General features: G+C 53.2%; 1 protein-coding gene across 1 annotated transcript; it reads left to right on the top strand.

The window, feature by feature from the left end:
• The first annotated feature begins 2484 nt into the window (after positions 1–2484).
• Positions 2485–16895, top strand: PPARD (peroxisome proliferator activated receptor delta). Its single transcript, XM_005428896.2, has 7 exons — positions 2485–2586; positions 10936–11164; positions 11864–12015; positions 12691–12829; positions 13410–13612; positions 13932–14382; positions 14778–16895. The coding sequence occupies exons 2-7, from the start codon at positions 11035–11037 to the stop codon at positions 15023–15025; spliced, it is 1323 nt and encodes a 440-aa protein (XP_005428953.1). The 5' UTR covers positions 2485–2586; positions 10936–11034; the 3' UTR covers positions 15026–16895.
• The last annotated feature ends 1715 nt before the right edge of the window (positions 16896–18610 follow it).

The raw sequence follows: 18610 nt of genomic DNA, 5'->3' as shown, positions 1-18610 counted from the left end.
GGGGCTGTGAGGGGCTGAGGGGGTGACAGGGTTGGGGCTGGGGGTAGGAGAGGCTGAGGGGCTGTGAGGGGCTGAGGGGGTGACAGGGTTGGGGCTGCGGGTGTGTGAGGGACAGGGCTCGGTGTAAAGGGGACGTGGGTGTGGAGAGCTGCGGCGTGAGGGGCATCAGTGATTTTAGGCTGTAGTTCCTGGGAAATCAGGCGGGACTGAGGACGGTACATGGCCCACACGGGAGGAGGGTTAGTGGGACTGTGCCTGTCTGCTGTGCCAGGGTGGGGTGGTGGAGGGTGCCAGGCACTGCAGGAGTCTGGGGCTGGAAGGAGGAGAAGCAAGGATGGACCTTGAGCAGAGCATCTGGTGAGGGGCTGCTCCAGGAGGGAGGATCTGAGTCCTTTCTCATCCCTCATTTCTGCCCGTTCCACTCCCCCCTGCCCTGGGATCCCAGATGAAGGACATGCGTGTGGGAAGGAATCAGATGTGCTGTAGGGTCTGGGCAATGCCCATCATGGCTCTGCAGAGGGGTCTGAGCAGTGGCTGCCCCATGAATCAGAGTCCCAGGGCTGGTTGCAGTGTTGGTCTCTAAAACAGTGACCTGTGGGGTTGAGGCAGCCCATGTCCCGTTTCTTGTTTCTTCTCTCCTCTCCTCTCCTCCTGCCCTCTCCGTGCAAATCCCTCGTTGCCTTCAGCAGAGTATCCTCTTCTGTACAAACATGCTCCAGGCTGAGGTGGGAGTTTTCCTGATGACTTGCCATGTGTCAGCCAGGGGCAGCAGAGGAAGCATCCAGGTGGGATGTGCTGGCAGGTTCCCTCCGTGCCCTGCTGAGCTGGTGCAAGTGTTGCCGTGTGTGCGGTGTGATGGGCATGTCCTGGCATTTAGCAGTGAATGGGACAAGGTGAGCCAGGCATTTAGTTTTAAGTCTCAGATCTCTGGCAGCAGCAGCAGCAGAGCACTCTGGTCTGCAATGAGAGAGAGCTCAGGGTGTGATTTGTGCACTCCCTGCATGTGATTCAGCCCTCCTTGACAGTGTCAAGGCTAATGCTGTGTTACTGAATGGGGATGAGCTTTATTGCTGGTGGAGGTGGAGAAAGCCACCTCCTGATGTGCCAGTGGGGCTGGAATGACTTTAGTGTTGTTCTTTGTCAGAGAGATTAAAGAGAAACTTTGTCAGGATTGTTTAGAAAAACTGTCTTCCATACTGGGGGAGAAGGGCTGAAAACCCCCCTCTGCTGTGAAAGTGAAGCTCCTCAGGGCAGTTCTGTGGCCCCACTGAGGCAGAGGCTGGTGCTGTTTCCACACTTGGCACAGCTCTGTGCTGTCCTCAGCCCCCGCCTCTAAACAAGAGCAATCACTGCCTTCAAGAGGATGTGGCTTTGACATCACTGATTGGGAAATCCTGATGTGATTGATGTTGCAGTGCAAGGGGCTCAGGACAGCTTTTTGGATCTCACACTTGTGCCCTCCTCTTGATCCTGTAGGAAACACCCTTCACACTCAGGCCACACTCAGCCTTTGAAGCAGGGGGTTCATGTTCTTTTTCCATCTCTCCTGTGCAGCTGCAGCTTCCATGTCAGACCTGGAGGGATGTGCTGCACTGAGGGCTCACTCTCAGCACGGCACTCACAGGTTGCTGCCCAGCTGCCTGGCCTGGTAGGGGCTGGTGATGCTGCTTTGTTGCTGGTTTGTTTCTGGTTTGTTGCTGATTCGTTTCTGGTCCTCAGATGCCTCACAGGTTGTCCCGTGTTGAGGGCAGCAATACAAAATGGGGCTTTTCATTGGAGTGGGAGGAGCAGCTAAGCCTGGGTAATGTCAAGGAGGGTATGTGGGTGCAAATAGCATCATGTTCACAGCATCTTTGTTTAATGTTTTAGTCCAGTTAGTCTGCATAACTGTCTAAAAATAGGACATATTTCCTCTAAGTCCTCTAGTTCAAAGCCTCATAAGCCATTTTTTTTCCGGCATTAGTCTCTTCCTTCTCTTTTGAGTCTGAAATTCATACAAGGCAAAGTTATCAGGAAAACCAAGAAGAGTGAATGAACTCTGTTGAATCCTTAAGTTTCAGCCACCCAAGAGGAAGTTCATTAAAGTTGCAGGAACTTTCTGGCAGCCTCTTGAAGGTGGATTAAGCAAGCTGGGTAAACAAGCAGCCTTGTGGCCACCGTGGACCTTTTTCTAGCATCAACTTTGTGCATTGTCATAAGAGCTCAGGGTCATCAGCCTCTGGCTGCAGGTGACTTGAGGCAAAGGAGACATCCATGGTGAGGGGATGGGGCTGTCCCTGCTGGGACACCCCAGGGTTTGCTCTCCCTCCTGGTCTTGGCACAGATGCTGCCTTTGGCAGCGGCCCCTGCAGTCACCCTGGCCCAGGGTTTCAACATGCAAAAGAGGCAGTGTGTGTTTAAATTTCAGAGCTGCTGCTGGACCCAGCCCAGCGCTCCCAGCAGCATAAATATCTGGCCTTCAGCACAGCCGTGGCAACTTGCTGTGTGTCCTCCTGCAGATTGCTCCAGGTCCTGGTGTCCGTGCTGACATGGTGACCGAGCGGTGGCTGCCGGCGGCAGGCGGACAGGGACAGCTGCTCTGCAGAGGTAACCCTTCCCTTTGCATGCAGGCCACCCACCCAGGCACTTAGCAGTGTTTCTGAAAACTTGGGGTAGGGAAGAGCAGCTTGCTTTGTCCATGATCTTAAACTTTCTTAAATTTAATTTTAAGTTTAAACTCTGCCTTATTTTTGTTCGGTTTCTGAATATCTTATGGATTATTTTAGGAATATACTGTGAGGACTAATCCTGTTCTCCTCAGCTGGCTCCTGCTGTCAAAGCATAGTGACATAACATTTCATTATTTCACTGATGTTTGTGATGGAAATTGGCTCTTGTAGGTGAGGGAGGGCACGTGAGATCCGGGGCTGCACGTGGGTCACCAGTCACCCAACAGTCCCACACACAACCCAGTCCTGGTGCTGTTGGTGTGGGACAAAGCTGAGCAGGTCGTGGCAGAGGCAGGACAGGGGTTTGGAGGAGGTGGTCAGCAGGGCCATGGGTGGGCACTGTCCTGCCTGCAGACCTCTGAAGCGATTCCTGGACTCAGCGGTGCTGTGGCTGTCTGCGTGTGGCTGAGGGTGTGTGTTTGCCTCAACACAGCTCTGAGGTGTTGAGCTGTTGTGGCTTCTGTGTCAGACTGGCGCAATGGTTACGCCATCTCTGTTCTGGTATTCAAGACACAGACTTCCAAGGATCTTCACAGCATGTGGAGAGGATTTTATAATGAGCCCCGTGAGGTTTTGCTGATCAGAGGAGCATTGTTGTCCAGAATTGCTTTCTGGTGTTGATGGGCTCTGTCTGTCTTGCGTGAAGCCTTTTGAAAAATATGTATTTTTGTACAGTACATCTTGTTGCCCTTTGGAGAATGTTTCGTCTGTGGCTATTGAATTATGGACTGGAAATCTGCAAATGTTCTTGGAGACTGAAGGATTGGCACAACAAGAGACTCTTGGGCTCCTCTGGACAACAGAACCTGACATACAAATGATGTTTTAATTGGGTGAGATGATGTTACAGTGCTTATGCCTGAAAGGTTATTTGCTGTCAGAGCCCAGCCTGGCTTGCCCTGACAATGACATTTTAGATGTCAGGGGTTTTGTGGTTTGTACTGACTCTTTTGCTTAGGGCAGGAACAATCTGATAACCACAGATTCGTCGGGCTGCATTGCTGCTTCTCATCAGGTGCTGCAGAGTAATCTCTGCTTTTTCCAGAAGTCTCTCTGTTCAGGGATGCACTGCTGCAGTAATTTTGGAGACTCTGGGAAAGTCTGGACAAGCAGAAATTATTTCCATAGTGAGGGCAAGTAAGATTTTTCTGTGGAACTAGTTTTATTTTTTTGTTAATTGCTCTGAAGTGTGCTTACCTTGGCAGAATGCCTGGGAAATTGCTTTCCCAAAGCAGGGTTTAGAGTGGAATGATTGATGCCAGTATGAATCCTTTTGGTCAAGGAGGTTGTGAAGTGCATCTTCCCCAAAATATATGTTTTGGGATGACGTTCACTGGAGCCCTGCTTGACTGCAGGAAGGGTTCAGAGCAGAACTGACTCAAGATGTATCTTAGTTTCATTATGACTTCTTGAAATGCTTTAATATTCACTGTTTCAGTCGTAGTGTCTGGAAAATGTCTGTGTTCTCCAAGGCTTAGCCAAGAGCTTGTGAACATCTGGGATCGTTTTGGTCAGGTCTGTTTGGCTTTGCAAAGGGCTCTGAATTTCTTGTGTATGTTGGGGTGCTTTTCTGGGGACCTCACAGACAGGCTCTGCTCAGAGTTTGGGGTTTTGGAGAGTCTGTGGTTTGCAGGGGAATCCTGACCATGGAGGAGGAAGTGGCAGGATGGAAGCACAAGCCAGAAACACAAGTGTTTGTTCTGGTGCTGGGTCAAGGCAGAACCCACCTCTGGGGCATAGCCACAGCCTGGTAACCCCCATGGTATCCAAGCTGGTGCCATCAGGTTGCATTTCCTGACTTGCCCTGGTCTGGGAGCTGGAACTTGAAATAGCAAAAACCAGAACATGCATGTTCAACCCTTAACAGATATGTGGGTTGGAGGCAGGGAATGGTTTTGGTGATTTGAAAGGGCAGATGAGCAGATAGGGAAGCATTTCTTTGATGGGCTGTTAAGACAGACTTTGCTGCAGAACACATGCCTATCTCATTAGGACAGGCTTTGTCAGGCCTTTCCTGGCAGGGGTTGTGTGACATGGCTTCAAAATAAGCAATGCTTTGTTGCAGTCATCTTGTTGATGGGAACCTAAGCTCAAATCCCTGTCCTGCCTGACTTGTTACAAGTGTTTTTCAGTAGAACTCTTGATTTCATCATATTACCATCTGGGATATTTCTGAAAATGTCCAAATCAGCTTTTCACCTTCAAGTTGTTTATATGGGTTCTGCTGGAGATGTTGGCTCTTGAAAGCTGTTAACCCCACGAGGGCTGATGGTCAGAGACCCACATCTCTGAAAATATCTGTGGGTTCTCATGTCCATGGGGTAGAACTTAGGGACATGGGGATCTCTGGAAAAGGGTTGTTGGTGAGCATGAACTTGAGGAACCTGCTGAGCTGCCAGCAGCTGGCTGTGTCAGGAAGCAGTAGCTGTTGCTGGCTGTGAGCTCTGTGGCTCACCCTGTACCCCCAAGACTGTGCCAAAGGCACGAGGATGTTATGAAAGGTGCGAATGCTTTGCTCAAGCATTTCGTTTTCTGGGGGCCGAGGCAGAAGTCCAAATGGTCAGAGCACTCTGTGAGTCTTGGCAGGATCACACTGACACGGTGGCTGCTCTTTTCCCTGCTGAAAAGGCTGGGGAATCTCTGTTGTCCAGGCAGCTATTGCTATGTGAATGTGGCCAAAAATAGCAAGGAAACAGCATTCCCATCTCATTCCCTGAGAGGGTGTTGTACTAGTTTGTGTGGAAAAGCGATTCTGGTGTTCTCTGGAGGTTTTCTTGGGGGGATGTGCTCAGTCAGACTGGGACCCCTCTGTTTTCCTGCTCTGTGGCTGAAGGGGAGCTGCAGCAGACACAGCAATCTGCTCCATCCGTCTTGCTGCGCATGTTCCTGGCCCTGCTGAATCATCCAGCTTGTGCCTGGGCACAATTGCTCTCTGTCAGCTGTGTCCTGGGAGCAGAGCAGTGGGGCTGGTGCCCAGGGTATTTTGCTAAAGTCTACAAAACCAAGTAGCACTTCTCTGGGAGTCCAAGTGTAAACATAACAAAACTTACAGGCTGATGGATTTTTTTTTTCCTGGTTAATCCATGGGGTCTAAACTCTGTTGCTGCAAAGAGGAGGAGGCTTGCTGTTGGTTTTGTGGGCATTTTTGTGCATCTGGGAGCACTGGCAATGTAGCACTAAAACCAAGGGGCCTGCTGGATGTTTGTCTCCAGACAGAAGGCTGCATGCATGTGTGCGATCCTGAGTGACTCATCGGCCCACTGCTGCTTTTCTGCCCCCATTGCTTTTCTGGGGAGCTGATTGCCCCTTCCAAAGCATGGATGGCACTTGATGGTGTCCCAGTGACCCTGAGACTTTGGGGAAATCTAAGCTGGGTGCTGGTGTGTGCAGCAGTGCCAAACTTGGCCTCACTGACCGCCAGCAGTGCTCCCGTTCGCAGCCACAGCTCGTTCCACTCGCCACTTTCCTGGAGTTCCATTTCAGTGCTGCTCTGAGCCTGCAGCACCCTGTGCCCACTGTTTGCCTTGGGAAGTGGTGTTGCTGTTTCTGTGAGCTCCTCCCTCACCAGCCCTGTTCTATAATTACTGATGTTCCTGAAACCAGATCCTTCCACGTGTCCTGCTCAGGTTCGGGAGGACAAGGGGTCCCTAAGCAAACTGACTGCCTTGGAGTACAGCCAAGAGGACTTCAGCAGTTTGGGAACACGTCATCTTCAGTGGTTCATTGAGTTCTGAGCCTCCAACCTCCTCACCTTTGGGATGCTAAAGGAAAGGGGAATATATCCCACACAGCCAGGTTTGCAGTGTGATCCCAGAGCATTGCCACAGTTTCACAGCCACCTCTGCTGTGCCCTGGGCTGTGGGGAGATGATCCTCTCTCCTTGCCAGACTTAATGATCTTCTCAAATAGCAGCACTTCTGTGCCATTTCAAGCCCTGAGAAGCCCCAGTGGTGTCACCTTTCCAGTACCTGCTTGTTTCCTGGCTGCTGTCCTTGTTCCAGTGGGTCAGACCCATGTGCCCCTCCTGGCCATAGATACTTTGGGCTGTCCTGAGTTGACCACTAAACACAAATACCAGTCAGCAGCTGGCAGAATGAGATGTGCCAGTTTACTTCCTGAAAGTCATCCTGGAATGCCTTGTACAGGAATGTACAACAGGAGAAGATGGTCACGAGCAGTGCAGGGAGCTGATCTGGGGCTGGGCAGGCCAGACCTGCGAGTGTGACTGCAAACAGGTGTCAAAATCTGTAATACAGGAATAAACAATGACACTTGGCACTGATCTATTGCTCTACACTTCCAAAACATGCTGTCTCCATGAGCTAATGCAGCCAGGGAATGATCAGGAAGGAAGCATTGTAAAAATCCTGGGTTTGTTTCTTTGTGGTGGGTTTTGGTTTTGGTTGGGTTTTTTTTTTTTTATGATCAAGGAAATGGAAGCAGGGGACCTGACCAGATTTGCTGAAGGTTATGGAACAGCACCTCACTTAAGAGCTAAGAGCTGTGCAGCTCTTCCCTGCCTGCCCTGCTGCTGCCCATCAGCCACAGAGCCTGATGAGGGCAGGGAGTCCCTCTGCTGGGAAGCTGTTGAGGGAGGATTCCTCTGTCTTCCCATCTCTGCCATCTCAAGATTTTGGAGCACATCCCATGCATGCCTGCTGCTGGAGCCAGGGATGGCTGCAGCTCCTGGAGAAGAGCAGCCTGGCAGACCCTGCTTTGTGCATGGCTGAGAGTTCAGTGCCCAAAGTCTGCTGTTTTTTCTGGGTCTGCAATACCTCTTTAGAGTCTGAACAAAGCCAGCAGCAAGTTCCTTTTGGAGCAAAATGTCATGACCTGGTTTTGGGGACAGCATCAATCATGGTACAAAAAGAGAAGAATCCAGCAAGTTTCATAACCTTTTTAATGAGCTGGGGTTATTTCCCCCCTCAGTGCCCAGGAAGTGGGTGAGTTAAAACATGCAATGGATGTGTGATTCATTTTGGCAAGCCAGGCTGCTCCAGGCAGCTGAGGGAATCTCCTGCACCCCGTGTCACAAGTCCTGGAGTAATTAGCAGCAACTAATGGTCATGGCAGCTCTGGCAGCACCCCTCTGCTTAATGAGCCCAGCTCACTCCTGGGGAAGCACAGGGGGTCCACACTGAGCAGCCTTGGAGAGAGAATCACAGGACTGGGCTCTGGGGCATGGTGCAGCATTTAAGCAGATGCTTCAAGGGGAAAAATCTGTCCCAGAATGTCCATCCTGGTCAGTGCTGTGTGGGAGGGCTCTTCCTTGCTAGCTGTAGTAGTTTATTTTTGTGTGTTGCCTGCCTTGAGGCCAAGACTTTGAGTAAGGAAGGAAACACTCAGCTACTAAGTGCTGCTGAGATCTCATTGGCTAATTTGGGGGTATGCTGATCTTCCAGGAGCAAACATAAACATGTTTTCAGTGTTCGTCGCGCCTGTTTTGTACTCTCAGTTACCTTTCCTGTATTGCAGCATCTGCTTAGCTCTTATTTGGCTTTTATTAGTAGTAGCTGACGTGTAGGAGGAGGAACAGAAACTGGTACTTGATCAGCAGATCTTGGAAGCAGTGACACAACCTGAGGAAGTCTCCAAAAGGTGGTCAACCAGCAGCAATCACATCTCCTTTATGGATTCAGGTCAGTTTTTGACTGTGGATTCAAGATGTGCTGCACATCACAGTGCTGATTGTTTCTTTTGGCTGTGAATTTGGTGAACTTTCTTGTCCAGAGGAATAAACACAAGTGAGTGTCTCTTGGGAGGTTTGGACCTTTCTTTGGTGCTTTGCATGGAAACTCTGAGCTTGCTCCAGGGTCTGTGTGCTGATCAGCAGGATTGGCTGCCAGGGGAGCTGCCAGGCCACAGGGGCACAAGCTGTTGGTTGATGATCTGGAGGCTTGGATCTTGGTCAGCTCTGGAGAAGCTCTACCTTCTTGCAGGGAATCCACACTGAAGATTTATCTCCTTTTAACTTTTATTCCTGGTTTTTTCCTCTCCTGGTTGTGCCACGTCTCTCTCCCTGTTCCCACTGATGGTTTACCTTGGCATAGATGCCAGCTTCTAGGAAAGACAAACCTGTTGCCCAAGCTGTTTGCAGCCAGCAGGCATCAGCCCAAGCACAGAGCCAGCAAACAAACCCTCCCTGCACTGGCTGCAGAGGAAGCTGCTGGCTCAGCCAGCAGGGTAACCAAAGCTCCTTGGAACAGGCATTGAGGCAAGGGCACAGCAAGTCATGAGATGCCCGTGCAGACATCTGGGGCAAAGCAGAGAGCTCTGTCTGCAGTGGGTTTAAAGCAAGGGGCTTGTGCTGGATGCCAGGGAAAGGGGAATCTAACGAGCTGCTCATTAAGCTGCTGCAGGATGGATTTTCCACTGTAGAGAAGCTTCTCCTGCCACAAGCTTCCCCCACTAACTGCTCTTCCAGGCAGAAGTGTTTCCCTGATGTTGGTGTGATCATTTATATATAACCCTGAAAACAGTGAAGTTCATTCCCCTCCATCTCCAATGAATAAGTTTTCCTGCCTGTCTGCCATGTGCCACCGCGTGGGATGTGTGAGCAGAGGCCAAGGATAACACAGCCCTTCAATGGTCCCTCAGTGCTCGTGTGGAGGCATGGGGAGGGAGCAACCCCCTGCCTGCCCCTGCTGCCAAGGAGCACAGGGCAGTGTGCTCACTGTTACCACTCGTGTACCTCACCTGGAAACAAAGCCACCTGTCCTGCAGTCTGAATTCCCAGTGTGGAGGGAAAAAACAAAGTCCCCTCAGCCACAGGAGACCCAGGCTCTGGTACAGCACCAGCTCCAGGGGTGACTTGTGTTCTGGCTTTGTGTTCACCCTCCCACCTGCAGGTTTTGTTCTCTCCCTGAGCTGCTTCCTTGCTCTTTCAGGGAGCTCTGACCTTGATGTCTTTCCAGCAATCCAAGGAGCTGGCTGCAGCTCAAGTTCAAAGTGCCAGGTGTGAGGGTCTGCTGTGGGAGAGCAAACAAATGCAGGGAGTCCTAGGTCACTGCTGCCTTTGACCAGCAAGCCATGAGTTGTGCTGTGGGCTTGGGCATGGGGCACAAACCATCCCAGAGCTTGGGGCTGCCCTTATACAAGGCCCCTGCAATATCCTGCATTAGTTTAATTTGGGTCTGCAAATCGAGGCTCTCTTGGTTGAACCTGGATTTCAGTGGCTTTCCTGGTGGGTATTTCTCCACTTAAAAATAACTCTCCTAAGGATGTGGATGGAACTTTACATAAGATGTGCTTAAGATGTTAATTATTCAAGGAAGAGTCAGTTTAGGAATCTGGATCCAGCATGGTTGGGAGGGAGGTGGGAATTGCTCTGCCATAGGCACAGTACCGGTGCTGCATCGTTTGGACGGCTGGAGGTTTTGTGGGCTCTTTGGGATGGAGTAAGGCAAACAGGGAGAGGAAGTGTGTGGGGGAGGTGGGGCCATTCCTCCCACAGGAAACCCAGGATTAAGACACTGGTTGGATTGTGTGGCTGTTGGGATTGCGCTGCTGGACCCCGTGGCTCAGCACGGCCCGGCAGCTGCGCAGAGCAACAGCAACACGTTCAGCCCTGCTCTTGGCAGAGGAGGCAAGTGAAAACAAACACAAAGGCTGCAACTGGCAGCACTCTGACGGGAAGGAGTGTGAGTGCAGGGCTGACAGGAAGCCATCAGTCTTGCAGATGGCTTGCATGGGCCAGGGACTTCTAGCCACTGCCTGCTGCTGCACTGAGCCCTGCTCCCCCAGTATCTTCCACCCATGGGCACAGGGTGCCCTGATCAGCTGCTGCTCCCAATCCAGGCTTTGCCATGGCTGGGCAGGGACAGAGGGTGAAGCCAGCCCTACTTTGATCCTTCTGGAGGTGTTGGTTCTGTCAGACCATGGCTCTGGCTGTTACCATCACATCCCAGGTCACTGCTGGCTCTGGGGGACATTGTCTGGGGCAGCATTTCTGCTATGGGACTTGTAAGCTGGAGATCCCTGGTCCCTGGGTGGCATCTGGGCTGGTTTGTGGTCTGCTGGGCTTTAAAAACAATTCTGTGACCTTTTGCTTCCTTGAATCCTACAGAATATTTATTCCACAGTGCAGAGGGATCTTTAAATGTGCTCTGCTCTGCATGTCTCACTGGCTGAGGAGCAAGCACAGAGCAGGAGTGGTGTGCTTGGTGACGCTGCCCTGCTGCTGAGCTGCACCCTGCAGCACTCAGTGACCTCTCTCCATGTCCTGCAGGCTAGCAGGAACAGCCTGGTGGGGTCCATCTTGGATAGACGCGGATGATGCCAGAGCTATGACAGGGATTGCAGTCTTGGCACTGAGGGGTGATCAATTATGGAACAACTACAGGAGGAAGTACCTGAGGTCAAGGAAGAGGAAGAGGAAGAGGCAGTGATGGTGGCAAGTGGAGCCTCAGACACAACTGGAGGACCAGACAGCTCGCTGCCTTCAAGCAGCTACACAGGTGAGTGGAGCCACAGGAGCTCATCCTGTGGAGCATCCGGGTGCCCACAGCCCCCAGGCAGCACGCTCAGCTGCAAGGGCAGAGGATCTGTCCCTGAATGGAGTTGAGCTGAACTGAACATTTCACATTTATTTGTGAAATAATGCTCCAAGTTATGGAGAGGCTTATTTCTTCCTCTGAGGTCACTGCACATCCGTTGGCAATGGGTTTTGGAGTGGAAATTAAAAGGACAGGCAGGTAACATTGTGCTTCAGAGCAAGGGGTCTCCCAGGGTGCTTGGGAATGCTTCCTTGAACGCTTTTTGGGATGCTCAGAGCAAAGTGATTGTTGGAGGTGGGAGAGAAAGTTTGTGGATGCAGAAGAGGCTCCTCCAGAGCCCTTGATGTTCCAGCTGGGATATTCTGTGCCAGCAGCCGGCCAGAAAGGGATTATAAAATCTGCTGGTTGGGGTTTTGTTGCCAGGACATGAATGCCAGAGGGAAGAAAGGAGCACTGATGTGGAGTCTGAGCTGCTGGGGCATTCTTGGCTCTGTTCATGGCATTTGCCTGCAGCCAGTGCCAGATTCCAGATGTGATACCAGGGGCAGCAGGACAGGGCTGGAAATCCCTCCTCAGCCCCACAGCTGGAGGAGCTGGCCACACCAGGAGCTGGGCCTGTGGCTGTGACATGGAAGGACATGTCCCTGTGTGTGTTTGCAGACCTGTCACAGAGCTCCTCTCCCTCGCTGTCGGACCAGCTGCAGATGGGCTGCGAGGAGGCGGCGCTGGGAGCACTGAACGTGGAGTGCAGGGTCTGTGGGGACAAAGCCTCGGGCTTCCACTACGGCGTGCACGCCTGTGAGGGCTGCAAGGTGAGTCCCAGGGATGGCTGGGTCCAGCTGCACCAAGCAGGGGTTAGATCCCAGCGACTGGGCTGCCTCCTCACACAAGATTTGCAGCAAAACAGAGATTCAGGATTGAATGTAAAAAACTCAGCCTGTCTAGAATGGGGCAAGTATAGGCAGGCAGCAAATGCTGCCCTGGGAAGAGGGCTGAGACCTGCGTGGCCCAAACCTTGCCTTGTCATGCTTTGTTGTGTAAGGCAAATCCATTTGTCCCCATAGGGACCCTGACTTTGCTTTTAAAAATAGTTTGTGTGCTGCAGAACAGCAGTGAGCTGTGTCTTTATTTCCCTGGGATCACTGGCTGCAGCTGGGATGTTCCTCTGGAATTCTTTCCCCTGCAGCAGATCCAGCAGGGTTGCGTTAACAGCCCAGATCCTGCCAGACATTCCTGCAGGCTGGAGTTGGCCATGGCTGGTTCCTCCATCCCTCTCTGTGGGCTGCTGGCACAGTTACAGCACCAGGCATGGGGTGCCCCCACAGCTCTTCCTCTGCAGCTCCTTTCTGCTACCACATGACTTTTCCTTGGGATAGACCCCCAGAGAGACCCAGGGCTCCCCCTTCTGAACCTCCCTGAAGCTCCTGGGGATAACAAACCAGCCTGGTCCCAAACTCCATGTCTCCCTGCTCCCTCCCCGCCTGCAGGGTTTCTTCCGCCGGACAATCCGCATGAAGCTGGAGTACGAGAAGTGTGAGAGGAGCTGCAAGATTCAGAAGAAGAACAGAAACAAGTGCCAGTATTGCCGCTTCCAGAAATGCCTCTCGCTGGGCATGTCACACAATGGTGAGTGTCACTGCTGCCCACAGGCCTGGCCAGCTGGGTGACACAGGGCCAGCTGCCCTCCTGTGAAGGGTGCCCATGGCCTGCTGTGCTTTAGCCCATGGTTCTTCTTGCCAGGGGATCATTCAAACCCAGTGCTTCAAGCATTTGACTCCTCTTCCCCTTTTTCTGTATGAGAAGGGGCTGTTCATTCCCACCATGCAGTGCAGCTGCTGGCACGTGGCTTTCCTTTATGGACTGGCACCAAGAGAACTGGACACACAAATTGTTTTTCTGTGCTGGGACTTTTACACTCGAGGTGTAAGAATCTCAGCCCCAAACAGGCAAAGGTGTTTCTGTGGGAAGCAGGGTTTGAGCAAGAGCCAGAGGAATGGGATGGGAGTCTGGTGTGAGGAAGCAGCAGTGGCTGTTTCATGTAGGTGTTAGTGCTGGAGGAGCTGCAGACTGGAGAAGCATTGTGTTATGTAGCTGCAGGTGTTCTCCAGCAGACCTGTCTGTCTGCAGTGGTAGAACAAGCTGCTGCCCCTCTGGATGCATCTCCTGGGGTCCCCCTGCTGTCCTGACCCCCAGTTTTGCCCCCCAGCAATCCGCTTCGGGCGCATGCCAGAGGCAGAGAAGAGGAAGCTGGTGGCAGGGCTGACAGCGAGCGAGATCGGCTGCCAGAACCCGCAGGTGGCTGACCTGAAAGCTTTCTCCAAGCACATCTACAACGCCTACCTGAAGAATTTCAACATGACCAAAAAGAAGGCAAGAGGTATCCTGACCGGCAAGGCCAGCAGCACCCCAGTAAGTTCCCTCCCAGGGCAGGTGGGGTTGGCCATGGCCAGCATGGGGGACTATTCTCGGGGAGATGCTGCACGTCTCCCTGCTGCTGTAGCTGTTCCACATGCAGCCAGGTGGGCTCTGCATGTCCTGCTCCTTGCTGGGAAAAACCCCATTGCTTTGCACACTCGTGCTGTGGTGGGTGGGTACAGATTACCTGGGCACTGTCAGCCCCAGAGGCAGGGCACATCACAGGGACAGACAGACACACATGACTGTCCTGAGCAGAGCTGGCACCTCGAGTCCCTGCTGCAGACTCCTAACTTGCTTCTTGTTCAAGCAGCCTTTTGTGATCCACGACATGGACACCTTGTGGCAGGCAGAGAAGGGGCTGGTGTGGAAGCAGCTGGTGAATGGCATCCCCCCCTACAAGGAGATCGGGGTGCACGTCTTCTACCGCTGCCAGTGCACCACAGTGGAGACCGTGCGGGAGCTCACCGAGTTCGCCAAGAGCATCCCCAGCTTCGTCGGCCTCTACCTGAACGACCAAGTGACTCTGCTCAAGTATGGGGTGCACGAGGCCATCTTTGCCATGCTGGCCTCCATCATGAACAAGGATGGGCTGCTGGTGGCCAACGGGAATGGCTTTGTGACCCGTGAGTTCCTGCGCAGCCTGCGCAAGCCCTTCAATGAGATCATGGAGCCCAAATTTGAGTTTGCTGTGAAGTTCAACGCGCTGGAGCTGGATGACAGTGACCTGTCCCTGTTTGTGGCTGCCATCATCCTGTGTGGAGGTGAGTGGGTGCCCTGGGCTGTGCCAGGGTCAGGAAGAGTTCTCCCTGCTTAGTGGTGGTTCAGAGGGGGCTAGGGGAGCTGAGCTGCAGCTGGGCTTGAGGTCAGCCAGGGATGTCTCAGGGGCATGAGAGAAGAACTGAACACTTCCAAAAAGCTTCTCTGTGGAGGTGATGCCTGGCAAGCTTGGACCAACAGCGAGGAATGCAGAAATGGCATCTCCTTCTCATGTGCTGCTGTGGGATACGTTGTCCAAGGGCACACTTCTCCCCTTTCTAGCTGACGAGGTTGAGTCGTGGTGGGTGGGTTACAGTCCCTGGCTCCCTTTCCCCAGGAGCAGAGTGCACTTTGGAGGGCTGCACCGTGACCCTGCAGCTCCCGTGCTTCCTCTCCACAGACCGCCCTGGCCTGATGAACGTGAAGCAGGTGGAGGAGATCCAAGACAACATCCTGCGAGCGCTGGAGTTCCACCTGCAGTCCAACCACCCGGATGCCCAGTACCTCTTCCCCAAGCTGCTGCAGAAGATGGCTGACCTGCGACAGCTGGTGACAGAGCACGCCCAGCTGGTGCAGAAGATCAAGAAGACAGAGACAGAGACATCTCTGCACCCACTTCTACAGGAGATCTACAAGGACATGTACTAAGGACCTGTTATTTATGAGAATGAAGCCATGGATTCCCATCAGAACTCTTTGTACAGAAACAAAGAAAACCCTTCCCAGTGTCTTCCATTTCTCCTACTGGAAACTCTTTTCTATGTGACCCTGACGTACGGTACGTAGGGCAAGACGCCGTCAGGATTTGCAGGTGCCTCCTGTTCGGCCAGGGCTTCCGTTAACACACACTAACAAATCTGCAAAGCTGCTGTTCCCCTTCCTGTGGCCCAGCTCTGGCTGCCCAGTTTACATGGCTCAGGCAGTGAGGTCACTGTGGGTGGGGAGCCCTCGTCCTTAGGAGGGCCAAGGGGTGCAGGGGCCAGCAGGGCTGACAGCAGCACTTAGAGTGTGTCTGTATTCTCTTGTTTGTTTGCACTCCGAGGACGTGGTCCTGAGCCATGAAGTCTGGGACAGCATGATGAAAGGATGTTTCTCTCTTTCCCAAAGAAAAGCTCTGGAGTATTTGAACACGGGTAGGGCTGTCCCAGGGGAGACTCTCAGCTGCAGCCCCCCCTGTGCTCTGCAGTGTGTTCCTGTCTTCCAGTGGGAACTCTGGCTTCCTGGGTGCTGGGTGGGAGCCTTTGCTCCTGGCACCCTCGTTCCGTAGGGAACCTGTCCCTTGGCACCTCAGTAGGACAGAGGCTGGGATGGGAAAATAGGAGGGAAAGGATTTGACTCCTTAAAATTCACCTTCAGAGCAGAGGCACGGAATCCATGGCTTCCACAGGCTGCTCTGCACAGACCTGAGGTACAAAAAAGGTGTGTGGAGGGTCAAAGGCCTTGAGCTGGTCAGGGTTTGGTGTCCTGCCTCAGTTTCCCGTCTGTGAAAGGGACCTGGATTGTCACATGCTGCCTGCTCAGAGCAGGAGCACGAGGATCTGTTAGTGCATTGGTTGCAGAGAGCTTTGCAGCTGTAAATGCCAAGGATTTATAACCGGGGAGGGGGGTGGTTGGGAATGAGCTGGAGCTTCCCAGTGAGCGTGGCTGTGTCAGGGAAGCTGCCAGTCCACCTCTGCCCCTGTTCCCAAGAGTGGGAACAGCTCCAGGCTTGGAGGTCTGCCTGATCCCAGCACCGTTCTGGGACTTTACCTCAGAACTTCTCTCAGCTGTAGTGAAACACCACGGTGCTGCCTGGGCCAGGCCAGGCCCCTGGTGTGGGGGCTGTGTCCCTTGGGCTTTGGACAGGGGGAGGATGGACCTGGGAAGGGGTCATTTTCCCTTTCAGGATAATGGTGTCTCAGCTAAGAAGTGACACTTCCCTGTCTGCAGCTCCTAGTCCCCTGTGTCCTGAGCAGCCTTATTAAAATACTGATATTCCCTAGGAGGGGTTGTGGGAGCAAATTATTCAGTTTTATTTTACTTTCCTCCTCTTCAGGGTAGCAGATTTCCCTGGTGCAATAATTCCTTTTAAAACCCAAAGGGGAAGAGCACTGGGCTTTCCCTCCCCATCACAGGGCTGGCCGGTCCCAAACCTCCCCCTGCTGCCACACTCCTCAGTTTGCCGTGCCTCAGTTTCCCTGCCCAGCCCTCCCCTCCCTACCTCGCAGGGGTGTTGGGAATTACCGTTTCTGAAGCACTTTGAAGCCCTCTGGGGGAAGGCACTGGAGACATGCATGTGCTGGTTGGAGCCCGGGGATTTGTCCTTCCCAAAATCCCGGTGCTGTCCCCACCCCGGTGGCAATGCAAGACTCGTGCCCATCACCTGAGAAACTTTTTGCTCTTCCTTGACAGTATAACAACCCTCAAACTGAAATGTATATTTTTGCTAGAAGTACAAACCTCCAAGTGTTTTTAATAATATAAATAGTGTCCACAAACTGACTTGACTTTAAATAAATCTGAACTAAATATTTAAGAACTTTTTAGCATCCAGCCTGTCTTTGTGGGCTTTCTCTCAGCACCTGGGTGCAGCTGTCCGTGGGAGAATTTCTAGCAGAGGTGATGGGGTTTGCTGTGATTTCCAGGGATTTGCTGTGATTTTCAGGGATTTGCTGTGATTCCTGGGGCTCTGTAATTCCCAGATCTCATACCTGCTGCGGTTTTCTTGCCTGCAAGCCTAAAGCAGCAGAAAGAGCCAGTCCTGAGCAGGATCCCAGCCTCAGCTGGAGGTTTCGTGCCCCAAATGCTGGGGGTGGAGCTGGAAATGAGCTGAAAACACCGCGAGGAGGGGAACAGTGAGCTCCAGGCTGTCCTTGGCTGCGGTGAAACACCTGAGAATTTGCCAGGAGGAGCTGGAGACTCCCCAGGCTCCCCTGTGCCCGGCTTGAGTGCTCTGGGGGAAGCTGTTCCACTGCTCCCTGCCTCTCCCATGCAGCTGGGGGCTCTTGGAGCCGTGGTGCTGCTGGGCAGGTGTCCCAGGGAACCTGGCTGGGGACCCTTCCTGTGTGGTTACCCCAACAGGCAGCATTACATCATCCAGCCGTTCCAGTGTCATGGGGGAGAGAACTGAGAAGTGAAATCCACAGGCTGAGTTAAAGACAGGACTGAAAAGGAAGGGGGAATAGTAGTGGTAAAAGAGTTCGAATACACAGAATGTAGTGCTGCACGCTGGAGTGGTGGCCCCGTGCAGGCTCCTCGCTGCAAAGTCCTTGACTGAGTGTAAACAGTGCTCGGCAGCGGCTGCTATCAACTAGCCCGGGCTTGTCCTCCGCGTCCCTGCACCCCCAGAGTGTGGAATATCCATGGACAAGGGGATCCTGGAGTCCCTGCACGCCCAGATTTTGGAATATCCATGGAAGAGGGGATCCTGGGGCATGGAATATCCATGGAGGAGGGGATCGATCCTGGAATGGGGGGAGAACGATCCCAGCCGGACCCATAAATACCGCTGGGAGGTGGCCCAGCCCTGTGCACTGCTGGGGGAGAGATGGAGGTAGGCTCGATGATGGCATCTGGGCTGTTAAGGACCGAGGCAAGCTCTCTGAGACCCCCGTGCAGGTAAAGGCTTGAGGATGGGGTGCCTGGGAGCAGCTTTTGGGGGAGACAGGCTGGAGATGGGGCCCCTCGCTGTGGGGGTAGGGGGTGGGTTGGGATGGCCTTGATCCCCCTCCCCATTTCCCCATCCCCTCCGGAGCTGGGGTAGCAGCACTCCAGCCAGGCCTCCCGTTCCTGCCAGCCCCAAGCCAAGGGCTCCCACCCTTCTCCCTGCCCCAGCCCTCGGCACCCCTGCTCCTCCAGTCCCTGTTCTGGGCTTCCTTTGCTCAGCAATTAGCAGAAGATTAGGCTGGATGGGGCTGGGAGGACCCCCTGGCTCTGCCCTTGGTGAGGGCTCCCAGACACCAGCCAGGGGGGCTGGGAAATAAATCCCCCCCCAAACAAAGCTGGTACCGGGGTGGGGGGGATGCTAGGGCAGGACTGGAGCAGGGGCTGAGCCCATCCACACTGCTCCCCTGGCTAACAGGAATTTTGCCCGTGGATCCTGCCGGTGGGGCCAGAGCTGCCGTTTCTCACACGACAGAGAATCAGCCCGGGTGTGCAGGTACTTTCAGCGTGGGTTCTGCCGTTATGGAGAGCAGTGCAGGTGAGGAAGGGCTGTGATGCCATGAGGACGGGCTGGGAGCCTTAGAGGAGTCC

The sequence above is a fragment of the Geospiza fortis genome, unplaced genomic scaffold (assembly GCF_000277835.1).
Source record: "Geospiza fortis unplaced genomic scaffold, GeoFor_1.0 scaffold14, whole genome shotgun sequence".
NCBI classification, from domain to species: domain Eukaryota; kingdom Metazoa; phylum Chordata; class Aves; order Passeriformes; family Thraupidae; genus Geospiza; species Geospiza fortis.
The sequence above is the reverse complement of the archived record's forward strand: the minus strand, read 5'-3'. Positions and strand labels throughout refer to the sequence as shown.

What these genes read in the sequence shown, in the direction of transcription:
- PPARD (XM_005428896.2), top strand. Translation starts at nt 11,035, where the DNA reads ATGGAACAACTACAGGAGGAAGTACCTGAGGTCAAGGAAGAGGAAGAG. An exon ending in ACGCCTGTGAGGGCTGCAAG is followed by an intron (nt 12,016 to 12,690) that starts GTGAGTCCCAGG and finishes CCCCGCCTGCAG; the next exon opens with GGTTTCTTCCGCCGGACAAT. An exon ending in TGCCATCATCCTGTGTGGAG is followed by an intron (nt 14,383 to 14,777) that starts GTGAGTGGGTGC and finishes TCCTCTCCACAG; the next exon opens with ACCGCCCTGGCCTGATGAAC.